The sequence below is a fragment of the Epinephelus moara genome, chromosome 22 (genome assembly GCF_006386435.1).
Source record: "Epinephelus moara isolate mb chromosome 22, YSFRI_EMoa_1.0, whole genome shotgun sequence".
Classification (NCBI taxonomy): Eukaryota; Metazoa; Chordata; class Actinopteri; order Perciformes; family Serranidae; genus Epinephelus; species Epinephelus moara.
Genome location: NC_065527.1, coordinates 18,089,869 through 18,110,447, shown reverse-complemented (window position 1 = coordinate 18,110,447; position 20,579 = coordinate 18,089,869). Strand labels below are relative to the sequence as shown.

The following is a 20,579-nucleotide window of genomic DNA, read 5'->3' as shown; positions in this document are numbered from 1 at the left end:
CAAACTCTTCCTCGCACTCCTCTCTCCAACTCTCACCGTTTCCACTGTTGTCTTCCTTTACCAAGTCAAATCTTGCAAGATTTCAGAAGTCCTTCAGCGAGATGTTTTATTTTTCTGAAGGGTCTTTTCCATAATGTTATCAGACACTTATAATATCAATCTGACCCTGTCAGTGGCAACATCAAGCACTTTTAGTGGACATACATTGAGGTTGTGCTTTTGCATCGAGTGGTCACACAGCAGCTTGTTTCGTGGCTGCAGCCCTCTCACTTTATAATGGACCAATTTCAAATACTGTTGTCTCCATTAAAACACAGGAGAATAGGGTCCAGGTTGAAAAATACCGTGGTTTCCCTTTCAGATATTTCAGTCTGGACTAAAGTGGTCGACCTACAAACTGACCGTTAGGTAATAAGCTAACGTTAGGCTATAACAAACTACACTGCAGTTGCATGACTTCAACGACTTTGAGAGAAGGGAACTGGGAGAAAATGCTAACTCATTTCCTGGTTTTAGGACTCATTCCTCAATTCCTATTCCCTGCAGCGCTCCCTCAATGTGCGTCCACTAAAAGTGCTTGTTTTTGCCACTGACAGGCTCAGATTGGTATTCTAGGTGTCAGATGACATTATGGATCCTTACAGAGAAATAAAACAGTCATCTCTGCCTTTTGTTTGATCTGGCCTGTTTGATATTGTTTAACCAAGTATTTTCCCAGCTTTTTAATGTTGTAGGTATCAGTTAAATATTGAGCAATGACATTGAAAATCTTTTAGATGACACGAAGCTACACTTCCTGTACTCCGACACAACAAACTCTTCCCGGCACTCCTCTCTCCAACATTTCCACTGTTGTCCCACTGTCAAACTCGTACATTAAAGGTAAATTAATAAGCCTTCTCTTTTGCACAATCATCCTGTATCAGTGTACAAAATAACACCCAGTGGAGCCTCTCGCCTTAGTTTTATCTGTATCACAGAAAGGGGGGAGGCTAGGTGTTACCTCCCACACAGAAACAATGGACAAGTGTTTAAATATTGACTCTGGCTCTGGAAGCGACACATTTATTTCAGTCTCACCTCGGGTCATGGCTAAAGCTTGGCTGTGTGTGTTTGCTCTGCCTCTGTTCTGCTGATCTTGGCTGTTTTCCTGTAACCATCCAAGCGTGAAGATCATTTTCTGACAGACTGTTAACAATGGAAAAAAGGATGGTTTTTATTCTGAAGTGTGTTTTTGAAATACCAGCGATGGAGCCGGTGGCTGCGGTTGTGACACACAGCATTGTGGGTTAAAGTACACAGAGTGTCGTACCTATGTGACACAAAAAGGCATACATTCATATTCTGAACACAGTGTTAGACTACTTTACGATTGTGTGGTGTCCTAAAATTAATAAGGAAGAAAACGGAAATTAGATTGGCCCGAAAATGGCAACCCACTGTAAACCAAGCATGGCCCCAAAATGGAGGCAGAAAAAACAAGTGCTTATAATATTATTATTATTATTATGTAAGTTTCTAAGTATAAATCCTTCTCTGATTAAGTTCGTAATCTCTATATATTTGTGCAATTTTCTACACTCAAACAAACAAAATATGACACTGTTAATTTGATAAAGCAAAAGTAAACTATGAGCATGTTTGGCATCTGAGCTTTGCTGGTTAGACAAAGGCGGATAAATAAGGAGTGCAGGAGGAAAAGGAAAGTCATACAGCAGGGAGGATTTCTCCCACAGCGAGCCGGTATACACTCAAATATACACTACTGACGCAAGACCACATGCCTGCACCCATCCCATGCTTTCAGTTTCCACACCAGTTAACAAGTGAACGCACGTGTCAGACAAAAAAGACCAGACAATTAGATCACAAGGATGGCTGTGGTAAGTCACTTGTTTCCAATAAAGGGAGACTGGCACACAAGAGTTTAGGGGGCGAGTACTGATGGTCCAGGGGTTGGAGGGTCAAGTGAGGAGGGGCGGGTGGAGAGGTCAGGAGTGGTCAGGCAGGTCTCAGTTCATTGGCGTCTCCTGGGTGGGCGAGGCTTCAGGCGGACTGAGCAAAGACTCGGTGGTGGAGCTGCCGCTGTCCTGGTTACTGGTGGACGCTGAGGGACTAATCTTGGTCTAAAGAAAGGGGGAGGAGAAAAGATGAGGCAGAACAATTAAATTATTGAATCATAAAACAATTTCAAATGCATCAAAAGGTGCGTTTAAATGGACCCTAATAGTCCACTAATCATCACAGTAAAAAAATGCTTCATGTGACCACCTAAATCAGAAGAGACTGGTCCGATCCGGTCCAATCGGAGGATATGTTTTTATCATGTTGAGACTACAGACTATGCCGTAACCTACGCTGTAGCCTGTCGTGCACCTCCCCAGAAATGCAACTACACGTCGCAGCAACGCAGACCTCCTGTCTATTTCTGTAAGCTGAAACCATTTCCCTCAGTGGAAACAAAGCTTTTATTTACTTTAATTTCACAGATAAGAAACGATAAATTGTGAAGACAGTAAAGCCTCCACAAAAAAAGCAGTTTAAGTCTTGTGTGTGATTTATCCTTCAGGGATTTATACTTCGGGATTCATCCAGGGTTCATATGAGCAGAGATCCGTTCGTCGCTAGGCTAATTTATACAATGTAAAATGCCATAGGCTTGTGCTAATAACATTAGCATGTTGTATTTGTGGGGAAAACGTGTCCAGATAAAGACAAGTGTTTGTCTGTGAATGCTGCGAGTTACCGTGAAGCCAATTTGTGTACTTGTGTTTGAAAATTTCTCTATTAAGCCTTATGTGTTATTGTGTGTTTAATGTGTGTTCAATGTGCATTTTGAATCAACTAAACTTTACAGGACTTTACAGAAACCTTCACTGCCGACTAGTGGTTTGGAGGTGTAACTCCAGAGCGACACAGACACACCACCGCACAAGTATAAATGCTCACAATAGCGTAGGCGATGTGCATAGGGTCTGTCGCACAACTATAAATTCCGCAGACCATCTGACCAGGTTGGTAAAACAACACATTACTACACAAATACAACAGAAGTAATTAGTGTCATTTCCTGTATACATTCCTGGTGAATGTTTAGGTCCTAATAATCATTAGTTCAAGGTCAGAGGAGCGTCTCTAAACACTTGAGTTTTAACACCCTTCCGCTTATGTCAGAAAATGCTACTAGTCCTGTTTTCAGTCAGTTACCTTAAAAGTCTCCACTTTCTCCTCAAATGACTTGAAAGTTGGCGCATTCCTGTGAAAGAAAAAGACAGAAAACGACAAGATCACAGACCGTCCTACGGTGTTTGAATTTCTCTGACATGCTTACTGGATACACTCTGCCAGAAGTTTTGGAAAGTGCAGATGCAGACAACAAGTCACCCCTTTCAGAAAGATGAACGATATGACTGTAATCACACCTCTAGAGGTCATGTTATCTGACACTCCACACAGACAATGCAGGATTTTAAAGTGACCCCGTTCTGTTCTGTGCTACTGAAAAGGTGCTAAGAGGGGTTGATTTTCACCAAAACATTACCAAGAGAGTGCAGAATGAACAGGACAGGAGGAGGTGATAGGGCCTCCTTTAAAGTATCAATTTGTAGCATTTAGAAAGTTGTTTGACTTGTGCCAACTTTTTTGCATGAATATATTTCATATTCTAATTGCACATAAATTAGACTATTGACAGACAATTTATCATAAAATATATGGATTATTGATTAGTTCTTCACTTTTTTGAGCAAAAGTGCCAAAAATTAAGTGATTCGAACCTCACAAATATGAAAAATTTGCCTTCTATGCTCTTCACACCAGTGAAGTTAACTGGACAGAACTTAATTCTACATTTCTGATTGTGGGTGTTTCACAGCTCATCAGTGCTGCCTCAGGTTTCAATGATCCCTATAATCCCCATATTCTTGGCATGATTTTTGCTAGACCTCTGTCAGCTTGACAAAACAGGTGGTGCCTCTCAGCAGTGGTCACTCACGGCAACCTTAAGCTACACTTGAGACCTTTTACACAATCTATGAGATGAAAATTCAGACAAACAAGTTTCTCTTTTCTCTAGTGTTGCATTAAAAGGTCTGTGCAGCCTTTACCTCTCTCATGTTTTATTCAACACATGCTCAGAGGGCACCACTGAGTGCCGGTCACATTTACACAAACGTCCCCTTACCTCAAGACAGGCATACTAGCTGAGTGTTGTAATGAGCGCATGCTATCCGGCAGCATTATGGAGAAGAAAGGTGGTGTTAGTGGTCATCTTAGCACATTACAAACAGTGTTACAGAGACAGAACAAAGAGAGAAAGACGGACACACGTGCAAACACAACATACAATACAAGCCCTCACTTTTTCAACTATATGTTCTAAGTGCATAAATCCTATAAATCCTGCTTCATCCCATTAAGACTGATTGTGTATTAACACAGTGGGTGGGTGCTAATCCTGTGTATTATGGGGGAATATCTTGTCATCAAACACACTCACACAAATACACACACACACACCCCCATCTAACCCCCGTCAGGTTGCTCCTCACCACCCCACCCCCAACCACACCAGCTCCGAGTTGAGGCTCATCCGTGAGGCTGCATTTCTCAGCACACTGGTGCTTTGAGGGGCCCAATAATCTTGTTTGCAGCTCAGTAATCCAGAGAGAAGAAGGATGACAGGGGTGAAGACAGATTAGGATCTGGGGAGGGGAGGATCAACTGGGGCTGTACCTCAAATGGAGCAATCTGTTGCTGGATATTTAAACCTTGTTTAATCAGGAAATATTAACAATAATGTATTAGTAGATATTAGAGTCGGGTTGTGCCAGCAGACGATGATGTCGGAGATCAACGGGATGTCTTTAGTTAGTTGATAGAGACTATCAGTAGAAAACAGCACTTTTAAATGTAAAAATATTTCTTTGTATTCAATTCAATGTTCAATGTGTTCAATTAAAAGAATGTTAGAGATAATTTTGCTTTTATTTTTTTATTTCAAGAAGCAATTTGTTGTATTTTAGCAGTATACTGAAAGCAGAAAAAGGCGAAACTGAGTACACTAATATCTATTTAATTATCGCACGTAATATCGTTATTGCGATATCTAACTTGATCTGACATGTTCCTCATATCATGCAGCCCCACTAACTAACACTTTGAGATCCACGGGTAATTTCTAGGAAATAAATCATCAGGTTGCTCAGTGGATCAAATGATACTGTGGTCTCCGAATTATATTTTGTTGCTTCACAAAATATCAATCACGTTTAAAATCACGCTGATGTTACCTAACGGACTCACCTGACATCCTCGAGCTTCCGGGTGATGGCTGAGCCCACATTAGAGAACGCTGCCGAGGCCTTCAAACTCGCCTGAGACAGTGTTTCAGATGTCCTCCTATAGCTGAAAGAGAGGAGCAGAGACAGAGCGAGTGGGAGAGAGATGATGGGGAACAAAAAGAGGAGATATGAAAGTGATGAAAAGAGACGGAGAGATCAAAGACTAAGAGATGCATCAAGGTCAGAACTAAACCTCAATTTCTTTTTCATTTTAAAAAGCCTGAAAGCATCACAATGCTGCTCGTTTCCTGTAATATAAAACCCATCAAGCACTTCCATACATGCTACAGGCAGTTTGTCGAGAGCACTGACATCTTTTTCCTCATTGTTCAGCAGAGATAGAGTCCTTTCTCACCAGCACTGACGATTTACCATGTTTTTAAGGCATTCAGTACATGAAAAAATGTTGGAAAAATGGTGGATAACAAAGCTATCAGTCATGAGGTCAAAGGACAAAGTACTACAAAAAATTACCTCATAAAAGGTGTCACTGCGTATAACCAAGAAGGAAAGCTTGATGTGCATGGTGTCATAATGAGAAACTATGGTACAAGTAAAATATATAGTGCACTCTCATGTCAAACGTCAGCATACTGTGGTACATTAGCACTTACGCGTTGGAGGTGGTGACATCCTGCCAGGTTTTGGTGATGTTCTGTTTCAGCTCATTGAGAGGTGTGATGCCCAGCTTCCTCTTGATGTCCGCCAACTGCTTCTCCTTGGCTGCCAGCACCTGAGACAGAGTCAGGATCTCATCCTCCACCTGCAACACACACACAGATACACATGGGCACAGGAACCAGCAGTTAGAAATGTATAATTTTATAGTTCTTTAAAGTACATGATATGCAACTTTGTCCTGCCTGGACCTATCTTAGTATCTATCTTATCTAATGTAGTTTATTCCAAAATAGAGCCGCCGATCTGGCTGGTAACTTGGCTAGCTTGTCATTTGTGAATTACATTATCAGCTAACATTACGAAGCAACCAACGCCAGATACCATAGACTGTAAAAATAAGAGTACAGCTAGCTGGCTAACAAATGCCTAGTTCACATTACACGATTTTCACCACGATTCTGACATCGCAGAGGATCTTGAGAGCCACCTTAGGTCGGAGGTGACTCGGCAGATAGTCTGCCACGACGAGTCCTCATGTGTAAACAAGCCTATGAGCAAGTCGCCCTCGTCTGTGACTGGGACTAGATATCTGGCATGCTAGAAAAGTGTGACACGACTGACAAAGAGCATCAGCCAATGAGAGGCGGGATACGTCCCACATAGTGTTTGGACCCAGGCCCTGGACGCAGATCTGATTCAACACTGGGAAGAATATCCGTGCCTTTACAATGTGTCGTCTCCCAGTTTGGTGACGTCACCGCATTATCTGGGGCTCTGTCAGCGAGGGCTTGGTGGAGAAATCTTGTGGTGCGCACACACAGGTCGTAACGCAGTTGGCGAGACTCCCAATGACAGAAACACACGTCGCCATGTATGAACACTCAAAAGATTACGATAGTGACGCAAAATCAGTGTGAAAATCATGTAATGTGAACTAGGCTTTAGTTTGCTTGCTCACTAATGTTATCTCAAGCAAAATACTACCTGTCTGTTGGCTAGCTTGCCGATTGTGACCTTTTTCTAACATTTCATAGACCAACCATTAATTGATTAATCTCTAACAATCCAGTTAGTTGCTATCCCCCTGCCTGCTCTACATGTAAACTCTCAGTGTGGCAGCTCTTTAACCCTTCTCCACTATTTGCAAGATCAGGTCCAACACCTGATCTTGACTCCCTCAACCACGACCTCTTTAATCCCTGATCCCTCCTGACCTTGACCAACTCCTCTTGTAGCTCCTGTCTCTCCTCTTCTGTCATGGCGGGGGGAGGGGGAGAGGGAGCAACAGACGTTACTGCATCTTCTCCCACCTCTGGGACTGAGTCCGGAAGCTGCTGGGAACCTGGGTGGTGAAATAATAAAATGTTAGATACATCCCCTCAGTTGATTAGTCACATGTCCGTTTTGAGACAGCAGAATCTTCTTAGAGTCTCATCTTTTTTTTTTAAAAGACACGTTCACATGTTTGTGCCCATGTTTGCTCTTTGACAGCGAACAGGTGGTACGGTAGGGGAGGCCGATGTTGGTTGTCAAACTCAAGCTGTCATGGTGTTCCTCTGGAGGATGAGGAGGAAAAAGAAGCTGGTAGTAGGAGTAGGAAAATTATGGATGGTAAAGATGCTGTTTGATGATAGGTGGTAGCCAAGAGCGAGAAACCTTTCATGGTCCAAGACAGAAGCTATTGCTATTGCTACTGTACAGTTGCACAACACACCTTCTGCCTCTCATGCACACACTCACATTATTCACTCCACACACATACAGTATATACAGTGAATACACTTGTCTTTGATGTTGCTGTCTCTGACAGAGCTGCGCCCAGTAGGAGCAGCAATGCATCAATAATACAAAGAACTTTCTAGATGGAGACATCCTGGGCTCAGACAGCGTGAGAGAACAGGGCAAAGGCGTTGTTAAGACCTGTCAGTCAAAAGGACAACAGCGAGTGAGGATGTGCTGGGGCCAGGACTGAGCTGGAATATGGAGAAACAAACTTATATCTCAAATCATTTTTCTTCTTATCTGGCCTTCCCTCATATTTCAAGAATTCAGAGTATAACTTAAAATTATGAAACAAAGATTAGGAATAGGTTAGAGTGAAAAAATTGAGGAAAAAAGAGTTGGACGAATCGGTGTGGGCGAAGGATACATAAAAAAGGTACTATTAGCAAAAATGAAATTGGGATTGTGCCATTACCTAAGCAGGTGGGACAACAAAACTGAAATATAGACTGAGAATAGGCCAAAATAGACAAAATTTGCCTACCAGTATCGCTAGGTTCTTGTAAATTCTTCTGTTCTCTCTTTTAGGTCACACCCCAAAAGTCCCAAGCTCAATGAAGACTACAGTGGAATTTCCTCACTACTGTCTAGAGAGCTGCTCATGGAGCAACATTTCCCAGCCTTCCAATCACATAAGATTACAACTGGACTGTGCCATTACTCGCTGTAAGATTGATTAATACCATGGGAATAAGAAGCACTGTTTGGATGTTTCTCAAGTGAAAATATTTCTGTCAAAACATGGATGAGATTCCACTCAAAATCAGAGAAAACATAGAAAATAGAGGTGGGCATTATGGTAATTAAATGAGTGGAACTTGTCTTTCAGCCTTTAGTCCTGAAACCACCCCCACTGTTCCTCTGAAGCATCATTATCTGCCCTGAAGGTCTTTTTCCCTCATATCTTGTCACGTCTTCCATTTGCCCTCTCTTCCCATTACTGATGATGCAGCAGTACCATTTACAACCACACACACACACACACACACACACACACACACACACACACACACACACACACACACAGACACACACTTTGCAGATACACCTGCTTACTGTGACAGAATTGTGTAATGGACACTTCCTTTCACTCACCATTCAGGCTGTTCTCATACACTATTCAAACGCATACCTACGAAAACTAATGCACCACAATTTGTACATAACCCATGGAATCATGAACCAGTAATTTGTGTATAACCCATGTAATGGGGAAGGCTGTGATCACGAGACCAGCGTGCTGATAGGAGTAAAGGAGGAAGTAGTATAAAGAGTGAAAGTCCGAAAGGAGGTAAGTTGGGGTGATGGATGGGTTAAACAAACACAGGACTTTACCCCAGGAGACCAGTGTTAGGGACCACGTGTAAGAGTTTGAGTTTTAGGTATGCTGTCATCATGTTTCTTTTCCTAACCCTAAGCTACATAACTTTACTTGCCTAAACCTAACATTCAACTTTACCTTAAGAACGTAACGTCATTTGTGGCAAGCTAATTCATTCGATGTCATACAAACTTTGTATGAGGATACCTTGTCTTATTAAATAGTACTTTTATTTTGATAATCTGTATTATGCTGCTTTTATGTAAGATTACATTGAAGGTCTGGACCTTCCTCTGGGTGAGAAGAACAGATTATATAGGCTGACACCTCGCTTGAGTTATCTGATCTGTACAATTTTTACTACATTGCTGCAGGCGGCAATGTGAGATCTGTATATCTGAGTGTGGAGGTAGCTATGAACTGAATATATGCCTTGAAGGTGTGTGTCCATCAGTAGGTGCTGAGAGAGAAAAAACAGACACAAAGGGAGAGAGAGAGAAAGAGGAAAGTTTGTATATGTGGGTGTCGGCAGAAGTTTGGCTTGCTTTACCAAACTGCATACCCACCCACATTACTGCCCTACCCCTCTGCTTTAGCTCATTTCCTCTTAGACTAACATACTCTGCCTGATGACCAGCTAACTCTGTGTCACTGTCAAATCACAACGACCCATTAGAAGAGCAGAGCTATAAAGCTGAAACATGCCTGAAGTTTGACAAAAGTTTTTGGCCATATTGTTATCCAAAAATATCAAGAGATGGAAGTAATCTGAGCCTTTTACGTTTTGAAAAAGGAGTAAAATACTTACTGATGAAAGCAAGATAGATGAAAGCAGTGTTGTGCAATGAAATTATCATAATAACAGTATAAAGTAAAGGTCATTTAGACATTTTTATTTATTTTTAGACATATAATTACTTTTTTTCTGGAGTAGAAATCTCAAAACTTAATGAAGGTAAACTGAAAATTGGCTAAAGACACTGTTTCTCACACACACACAGACACACACACACACAGACACACACACACACAGACACACACACACACACACAGCTTTGTGTTCCCCCAAATTCTTCCCGTCCAATGAACCAAACCAGTGTTTTGTCTTTCTGTCCAGCACACACACACAGACACACACAGACACACACAGACACACACTCAGTCAACACATCCTCCGCCCAGCCTCTCCCTTTCCTCCCTGTGATTACCTCTGGTTTTGACAGCTGGCGAGCTGGGCGGTGTGTCGTTGTATGCCGGGGAGAGGTAGAGGTAGCTGGCATTGACTCCTTGTTCAAAGTCAAACGGAGAGTGGTATTCCTCCAGGGGCTCCATGTTTACAGCGTGTAGTGTGTTTGCTGGTCGGAGTGGCCACCGCCTCACTACCACTACCTAAGCAAAGGCAGCCGGGTGCTGATTGTCTGCATGTGATCCAGGCGTGTGCTGCCTCTGTGTCTCCTTGTTTACAGCGTCCTGGACTCTTGTGTGTGTGACAGAGGGACACAATATCCAAGTGTGCGTGTATGTGGGAGGAGGTTTTGTATTGGTGTTCAGGTGGTCAGAAGTTCAGAAAGTGCAGTGAAGTCAGATTTCCATTTTCTGTTTCTGCAGCAGGCCAAGGCGTTGTGAACCCTCTGCTCCTTTCTCCCTGTTAATAAGTTACCTGTACCTTTAAGCAGCTGCTACACAGACACTCCTCACACACACCTACACACACAGACACACACACACAGCCTCCCTCTTCCTGTCCACCGTAATCCCAAAGGTCAATTCTCAATCCATCCTTCAAACATCCATTGGCGCAATCAGTGCCGTTTTCAGATGCTAGCCACTGTTAGCAGAGCTCGTGCTGCTATGACATTGCGTGACACTCAATACTCTCAGGTCTCTCTGTCAATTCCCTCCCTCACATTCCGTCATCGAGCCTGTCATCCAAGGAGGAAATAGAAGAGGTCCCATTTGTGTGGGCTTGTCACATGATGTGAGTGTGTGTAGGGGGGGGCATTAGATGAAAAGCATAATCTGCAGTGTCCCAGATTACAGCGAAGCGCTAATCCAGGGTGGACAGTCCAGCTCGGAGCAGCAGTAATGCTAGTCAGCCAGAATGGAGGGGAGAGGACGCCAGAGGCTACACTTGGTATTGTGTGTGTACTTGAGGAAAAGTGCTCCATGAGTGGTAAAGAGAACACGTACATGTACACGTGCCACTGTGTGTTGGACTGCAACTAATGATTATTTCAATAGCAATCAGATTATTTCTCAATTAATTGATTGGTACTTCAAATGTCATGAAAACAATTTAAAAAATAACAATCACAATATTCAAATTGTTTGTTTTGCCCATCTTGAAGGCCACAAACCCAGATATATTTATTTAAATATAATACAAGACTCTACTGGGGGTATGACAGGCAGCAGAGGGCCGCAAATAGGAATTGAACCTTGGGCAGCTGCAAAAGACTATATGGGTTACACAATCTACCAGGTGAGCGAGAGGTCACCCCATATTGTATCATTTTAATCAACATGGAATTGCAATACCTTTCCAGTATCAGTATACCGTGCAAGACAAGTTTACATAAGCTGGCATTTACATCATTATTACTGTCTTACACGAACACAGACTCACTCAGATGTATGTGTCTGACAGGTACATGCTTGGTCTGTATGAAGTACAGTATATTATCACTAAAACACATAAAACATCAATCAAATTTTTACCCCTCAAATTCTGAAAGTAGTCTTTAAGCCATGTCTCACTTACGTATTTAAAAGAGAGATAAAGATATGATATGAGGCAGGAATTCAAGCCCCACTAAGACAGGAAATAAGCAAAAATAGGTCATGTTTTATTTAATTCCAAGACATTCAAGGAGTGTCAATAGAACGCCAAGCATGTGCAAGCACCTGCTGATATTCTCAAGGCTGCAGTGACATGGAAAAGCAACCTGGTGACATTCCAGCACTAATTTTATGCAAGGTGTAGATGCTACCAAGAATTTAATGTAGTGTAGCTCTGTAAACGGCATGAGGTTTGGAGGGGGGTAGAGAAACAAAACTGCCAAACTTTGAAACTAACTCAGGTTGACTATGTTCTGTACACAGAGTTCCCATCCACCATTCCTCTGTGGTTTAGAGCCAGACAAACATGTTCCTGTGATCTTCCCCAGGAAATACTTCACATTAGGAGAGAAGGACGGGATGTTATCTTGGAAGTATCCAAGCACTGGGGGACAAATTCCACAATCAACTACGCCAAAATGATGAGTGGAGTTTTTGAATTTCATTTTAAGCTGTGTGTGCTTCAATTTATTTTATGTGCAGAACAGTGGACGTGGTGACGCTAACGTGCAAGGCGTCTGTGATGTGCCCTGATCTACACAGTCAGGCTTCATTGCACTGTGTTTCCACTCAGCAAGGTCAGCCCAGGAAGTGACACACATACAGTCACTCAACGCAAACTACAAAATATCATCATGCACACACGCTCTGAAATGGTCCCACATAAAGGACAATGAATCCTTCCCAGCATTGTTCCTCTTTTGCTCAAAACCAAGTACAATGAAAATAAAAAGCACTGGTGTGCTTCAATTAGATAACTTATTAAATAAGACAAAGTTCAATCAAAGAGACAAATTCGCTTTGAAATGAATCTCTGATTAAACATCACATTTCATTTTCATGGATTGGATTATTATTATTGAATATATTGAATTTATAAACCAGGGCAGATGACAGCACCAAAAACAAACAGACTCATGGGCAAACAGACTGTAACCAGGAACAAACAGCCATTTTCAAGTGGTTAATGAAGTGCCGCATGAAATTCATTACTTTACTATTTGTGGCAAACCCTGTCACATGCTTAGCCGAAGACAAGAATCATGAGACGTAGATGATTGGGGATGCAGTGAGAGTGCCCATCAAGTTCACATGACATGTGTATCATGGGAAAACAGTAAGGAGGGCAAAAAGTGGCTCCACTTCAGGGGGAACGCAGATACCATGGACAGCAGTTTTATCGTGGCACTATGTCAACACTAAGCTAGTCGGCTGCTAGCTGCAATTTCATTTTTACCAGTCATGAGAGTGGTATCAGTTAGAGTTGGGCTGGTGTACAATTTTTCAAATTAGTTTGATATTGAGCCAAACACAGGACCCCATAGTATACCTAATTTTACCACTGGGTGTTACACTTGACCTCGCAGTGGAACATCAAGGACCCCCATATCCCGTGTCCATAATCCTACACGTAATACATATTGGCAAGGCTCAATAACGGCACATCATTCCACCTTAAACAGGCTGTATAAAAGGGTATTGAGAGAGCCCTTTTGTCTCATATCGGCACCCCAAAAAACACAATACCTTTTTTGTAAGCAAACACATTATGTCCCAGGCACACAGCCTACACAGCCTGTCAGACACTAGTTGCCATATTTCTCATTAGTAATGCAATACAAGTTGGATTTAGCGCTGTGACGGCATCGGCACAGGTTGCTGATGTAGGCTAATAATAATAATGACAAACACAAGTTCAACCAGTTTGCATAAATTGTAGGGGGTGGGAATCACCAAAGGCCCCACAATACAATACTATTAGGATACTTAAGTTACAGTACAATATTATTGCGATTTTAAACATTTTGCAATATGCGGAGTATTACCATAACATATACTTCAATATATTGCAAATAATTACTTTTTTTCAACTGTTAATTATATCGCTGTCTGTTCATCTCACTTCAATCATTTTTACTGCAGCAAAATTATCTAGTGGACTGAAAAAGCAATTGATTATATATATATATATATATATATATATATATATATATACTAAGAAATATCGATACTTGGCTTCTATGTATTGACACGATATAGAGTGCGCCAGGGCTGACATCAAAACCTGGAAGTTTAGCATTGCGCTGGTTCCCGGAAGAGAAAGTGAATGTGATTTTTGCATTGCGTTTTGGATTATGTCAGAAAATAAGCTCTGTGGCTAACACAAGTTTATGATACTTACAGGTTTTGTTCAGCGAGATAATCTTCACATATGAACACCTTTCATACCGCATTTGAAGCTTAAATGCGATCGCCAGAAGTAAAAAGCTAACGTTAGGCTTTAACGGACTACATGACTACTCCACGGTCGCATGACTCTTGACGTCACCGCCACTAAGCTTTCAACTGATTTCGGCCGCTTTATTTTAAAAACATTGTATAATGGGGAAATCGGACTGTTTAAGCTAAATAAGAAGCTGTAATGGCGGACTGCCAGCACTGTCGTCTGTTCGGGGGTGATGACATTTAATGTCCCTGACAGGGTTTGTAGTCATATTGAGCAACTTGTTAGCAACCGCCTTTTTTACGACACGTAAAAGCTTCAAAATTCACAAGTAGGGTATTTACTGAGGTGTTTTATGTCATAGAACAAAACCTGAAACTCGCTTAAGCTTTTGTTAACCACAGACCTTATTTGAGGCATTTTACCAAAATCCCATTCAAAAAACGTATTGACTTTTAGACGAGAGAACCGGAAGTGCTAAAAGCACTAACGGAGTTCCGGGTTTACTGGCACACTCTATTGCAGAGCAAAATACGTGATACTAAGCTGTATCGATTTTTTCACTCAAAACCTAACAAGTCACACCTATTTAAGTTTGTACACTGGACCAAGCCGGCAAAACCATAAATTGACCCAGCTCTAGTGTCAATCTAAATCTCAGCAAGAGAGCTAATAAGCATATTTCTGAAAATGCTGAACTATTCCTTTAAACAAGGTAAACATACTAAGTCAGGTTCATTCTTCAAACACAAGGTGTGACATATGCGATATATAAGGGACCCTAATGTTGATGAAGAAGCCTGTTTCCTTAGTAAAAAAGAGTTACCCTCATATTGTGTGCACAGTCCTCCAACTGTCACATCAAAGCTATAGTTTATAGATATGATATTACAAGGATGAATATAAAAAAAACATTATTCTCTGCAATTGTAAAGTAGTCAGACCTGCTTTGTTTCAGTCACATCTGAGTCTGGCTCATGTTCAAGACACTCACCAGCTATTATTAATATTTCTACTACTACTAACTAAAAAGGAACTTAAAAGGTAGACTTTACCCTACTGTTTTACCAGGATTAAAGATTTCAGCAGCCTTGTTTCAAAACTATTTTCTTTAAAAGACAGCTGGGTTGAGGGGGCAATAGCAAACATCACAGGAGCAGAGGAAAACTGTCTACAGTGATGTTGAAAATGGGGCCAGAATTTCCAGTCTCTCTGTAATCAGTGGTTATGCCTACAGCAGTTTTTGGCACAGTATTTGTCAGTCTCATTTATCAATATCTAGTGCATCACTGAGAGAAAAAAAGAAATGGTTTTACAAAGGGGACTTAATTACAAAATTAAATCTTAGGTTAAGCTATTCAGGATTGATCATTTATACACCCACTGTGCCCCATTTGACAGTGAGGCCCAAAGTTTCTCTCGACAGTGTGATGCTGGAAGATACTCCAACTGATGCCAGAGGTGCCAGACAGGTGAGATCTCTGCTTCACCAAATCTCACAGGTTAATGAAAAAATTCTCCATAAATAATAAATCACTCAGTGCTACATAAAATAATTTACACAAACATGACACGTTTGGTATCGTTATCTATATTCAGGTTAGAAAAGTATCGTTGCTGTAACCTGTCTTGTCATAGATATTGTCATTTCAATTAGTTTGTCTCAATGCTGCAAATATGCAAAAGCTTTAAACTGCTGGCACATTCAGCCGTTTATATAGAACATAGAAAACATTTCAATCAGATACCATTTGCTAAGTTTCATTTGTGCGACAATCAGCTCAAAGATCAAAGTTTTCAAATAGACAGGGGGATTTCCCTTTAATCTTTGAGATGAAATGTGAAAACCTGCTGACACTGGTAAACCTGCGGGTTTTCTGGTTAGGACAGAAGCTTTGAGTAGTGTGTTTTAGTTCAATAACAGCTCACATCAAGCCCCTCACAAGCTCTTTTTAAAATGACTTGTGACAACCATGACAGGTGTGCAGAGAGATGGATTTCTGAGTCACCAAATATGCTGTCATTGAAAAATGCAAAAGCTCTTTCAGGGTGGTTAAATCAGACCTTAAAACAGGGCTGAATGATACATAAATATATTTATATACCACACATTTCTTATTTTGTCATTGTGACAAAATTCTCATGTCAAGATATTGTGGATCACACGTCTCAACTCAAAGTGAAAGATACAGAAATTTGTCCCATTTGAAAACGTACACAAACACATTTTGGAAGTATGATTTTGTTCAGGCAAAACACATTTCGAACTCGAGTGAGTCATCTGTACGAGGTTATCTGAGGGATGTTTTTTGTGACAGACTTCCTCTGACTGTCCACACAGTTGAAAACATCCAGTTATGCCTCACTGAAATCTAATAAGGCAAAAATGTTGGCCACTGCTGGCGATCAATCTCATTAGACAACTGAGTTTGAAAAACAAGATAGATTGGTAGGCCTGACTGTCTCATTTTTCAACATCTGATTTGAGTGAAGGCCAAAAGATACTATCAAGGAAGCATAAAATACCAGAAACAGGCTTCATCCACGATCTTGTCAAGCTACAAAATCCCACATGTTGTAATATGTAGGTGCCTGGAGTGAGGTATTCTGGTGCATTTTATGGGTTGCAAATGGAGCATAATTTTTTCTTTGTACAATGATGTACAAATACCACAAGTGCCAACAAATCAATTAAGTGTTCCACAGTTTATCACATGGCCGACCTCTGTGCTAGTCCCCACAGACAACCTCAGCTCCAGACACTGTACTGTAAAGCTGAGCAAATAACGTCTCTCTCAAGCAAGAAAAGGACCCATATGATCTGAAGTCACTGCTGGAAACTCCATTCAACTGCAGGGTAATGCAAGCACAAAGAAAGGGATATTTGTTATCATAAAGGTCATCTATGTCATACAATCAGAGGAGAGCAGACTCCACTCGCATGACAGCTCGCTTGAGAAGCACCAGGCAGATCACTCAATATGCACACTGACCACCCTCCTGCTAGAACACACTAACCTAGCTCCTTCTCATCTGGTTATTTGTAATGTTTCACCTGAAATACTGGCAAACGACTGTAGAAGAACACGTCCACGCTGAGTGGAATAAAGTGACTTAGCAAGTGCCTTTTTAGTCTCAACTGCTGGGGACGGAGCAGGCTGAAAGCCAACAGGTGACAGTGACAAGGAAAAACATTAACAAGGACGCAGATACAGATGGTGCAGGGGATACAGCTACCATACCTGCATAAAATTGTGACAGTAAAATGGACTTCACCATCTGTTGCCTCGAGAGTGTGACTACAAAATAGAGAACTAATCAGTTCCTATGATATTTAAAGGGACACAATGACAACAGGGAAGGATGAGAATTTACTACACAACAGAAGGGCATAACTCTTTTTCAATCTATGTTCTCAAAGCCACATTAGGCAGCTTAAAGGGCTGCGAAAAGACTAGATATTTTCTGCCTAAACTGCTGGTGCGTCAGCTTTACACACACAGGGCGGAAGATAATGTAATGTGTTAAGGGAAAACCTTGGAGGCATATGCATAGCACAGGAAAACTACTACTAAAGAGGAACCACAGTCACAAGACAAGTTGCCCCTAACCAACAGTGACTAAGAGGCAATTTGCTTAAAAATACATCAAGATGGCATCGAAGCTGACAGGCCTGTCTGACTGACACAGACCTCACTCTGTCTGATATTAATAAACACACATTGTCAACCAGTAACAGATTACATCTGTCAATATGATATATTTGCTGCCTACCTTGAGGCCAAAAAAAACCCACAATATACAACATGCAGACATCAGGAAATGACATTTCTGCAGGGGGTTGAAGAATGTGTCTGCTGATGGGAAATGAGGTCAGGGCTGTGCCTTGTTTACCTGGCATCCCCTTGAGGTGAACAAATAAACCTCTGTCACTTGCTTCTTTCCATAACAACCACACCGTGTTGCTATGCGTTAATAAAATACAAGAACAGGATGTTTTAATCTTATATACAAACTTTACATTTTCTTGAACTGCAGCATGCACTTGCCTAAAGCAGCCAATGCAATATAAGTACACAAAATTGGAGTATGGGTAAGTGGTGTAGAGGTATGAGAGAGCAGATGGCTTCCTAGCAGGCATAGAAATGTCCAGGTAGGAGAAGGAGAGGAAAGGAAGCAGGAACTGGGAGTACAATGCATTCACAGCATACCTGTGGTTTATACACTCACCTCCTCTTTATATTTAAATACCTGGCAGTCCCACACGTGTGCTTGGGCCTGTCTGACCTCACTAACAAACCTTACAGCCATAGGAATGTGCTCCTTTGAAACTAACGCACTTATTGCTGTGTTAAAATGGGGCAGAAATACAGACAGTATGGCTTGACAGGAACAGGTATAGTGGGGCCATTTTAAGATACAAGCTGTCAAACGGGTGTAACCTACCGTTGACGTTCTGTGTTAAAGTGCACGTTAACTCAGACCATAACATCAACGAGTCTGAGTTAAATAAATAAATTAACGTAAATGTACGTTTCTGTGGCTGACTATTGTTTGCTGTCATGGAAACGAACTTCCTTGTTCATGTTTTTAAACTGAAGTAACGTTAGCTCGTCTGTTTGCACCTTGGAGCAAAATGTTGTGCAACATTTAACTTCCGTAATAGTTTAGGTAAATACTGGCACTCTATTAGTTTATCCAAGAGGTGCATTTCCACCCTATGTGTCAAAGTTGTTATGTCTGTCACAAGCACGCACTCTGTTTTGAGTTTGAAAACTAACATATGTTCTCAACGGACTAACTCCAGTCACCGCGCAAACTTAGCTAGTTTGCTAACTTTCATGTGACACAAAAGTAGTTTTTTGTTTTTTGGAAACAACACACTCACTGAGAGACACTTCAGTAGATTAATTACCTTTCTCTGCATCCTCCATGGTCGGGCTGAGGGTTGTTTCTGGTGGTTTTAGTGTCCACAGTGTGCAGGTTGTTCACTTGGCAGCTGCGGATCTTCCTGCTCTCTCTCTCATGTTGCCAGGCAGCTCGCCGTGCGGGGTGGGGCTCGCTGTGACGTCAGCACGTAACAGTGTAAACAGAGGCGAGCACGTGGATCAAGTTTTACACCGTCAACAAGGCAGAGCTGCACGACTGCGACACGTCATTATTCAATGTTGTTGTTGTTTTAAATTGGGCAACACAAACTAAAATATGCGTCACACCTCAGTTATAGGATGCATAGTTATATATGGAACAGCAGTGAAAGGCCTCATGCTTCATCCAAATTTTACACATTTAAATACAAGATTAGTGAGGTAAAAATAATACAATGTTTAGAACACACATCATACATAAATAATAATAATGAAAATAAGCTGCTTTTGATCCTAAGGAGCGACAAGGACATTTGTGGTGTGCTATAGTTTTGTGTAGATACAGTTTTAACCTTTTGTAACTACATGCAGAAGATGAACTATCAATGGAAAAAAATGAATGCAGCTATTAAATGCATATCATATTCTTTTTTATTTTTTTATTTTATATCATTGGATACATTTTTGTTATTGTCACACTTTAATGCTTACTACATTTGTCTTTTTTTTTTAGGGCAGTTGCCAACAACACACCTGTGGAATGAAGTAAAACTAGTGGCCATGGAGTCAATCCAACATATCTATAGCCTATTTTAAAAAATGTCAAGTCAAGTGTAGTTCAACTTTATTGTCATTTCCACATGCAAAGTACATGGGAACAAAATTGCGCTTTCTCCCAACCCTAAGGTGCCATCATACACTTACAAATATAAAAAATATAAAGATAAAAAATATATATATCTCACATACAAGTATAAAAATACATACATATGCATATATTCATGTACAAATAAATAAAAGCACACATGTAGAGTGTAAGGACAGTCTTTCTTAATAAAAACATTCAGAACTTAACTTATCTTTGGAAATTCACACTTAACTGTCTGGTTTTATTCATGCACTTATGGTGAAATCACCACCATTTGACAAACAATGATAAATGACCTAGTTGAAGACATAAGAGTGGCAAAACTCAATCACTGATACCTCCTGTGCTTACTCATTTATTTCATACCTGAGAGAGCAGTTTGACATACACTCTCCTTATTGCAGGGTAAATTAAATTTGCCAGATTAATTCCGTTTAACTGTCAAGTTGATAGACCATGATTGTATGAGCTGGAGAAAGAAATAGATAAAGTAATTGTACACAGCATGCCTTATTAGCCCCTCGAGAATTTCACCATTACACTGGGATACAACCCCCCACCTTATTGTAATCAAAACCTGGGTTAAATCCCACTCTTGTTCACACACTCGGTGCAAAGCCCTTAATTGGACAGCATTGAAACTATACACCCAAGTATGTTAAGCATCACACACACACACCCACACCCAAAGAGAGAGAGAGAGAGAGAGAGAGAG

The 20,579-nt window shown here is 41.0% G+C and overlaps 1 protein-coding gene across 1 annotated transcript; it reads right to left on the bottom strand.

Moving 5' to 3' along the window:
- Positions 1-1,200: 1,200 nt before the first annotated feature.
- On the bottom strand, positions 1,201-19,191 carry tpd52 (tumor protein D52). The gene is given in 7 exon segments (XM_050033852.1): positions 1,201-2,036; positions 2,039-2,126; positions 3,208-3,256; positions 5,305-5,406; positions 5,957-6,105; positions 7,178-7,305; positions 19,044-19,191. Coding segments are annotated over 7 exon segments (570 nt in total). The 5' UTR covers positions 19,063-19,191; the 3' UTR covers positions 1,201-2,001.
- Positions 19,192-20,579: the final 1,388 nt, after the last annotated feature.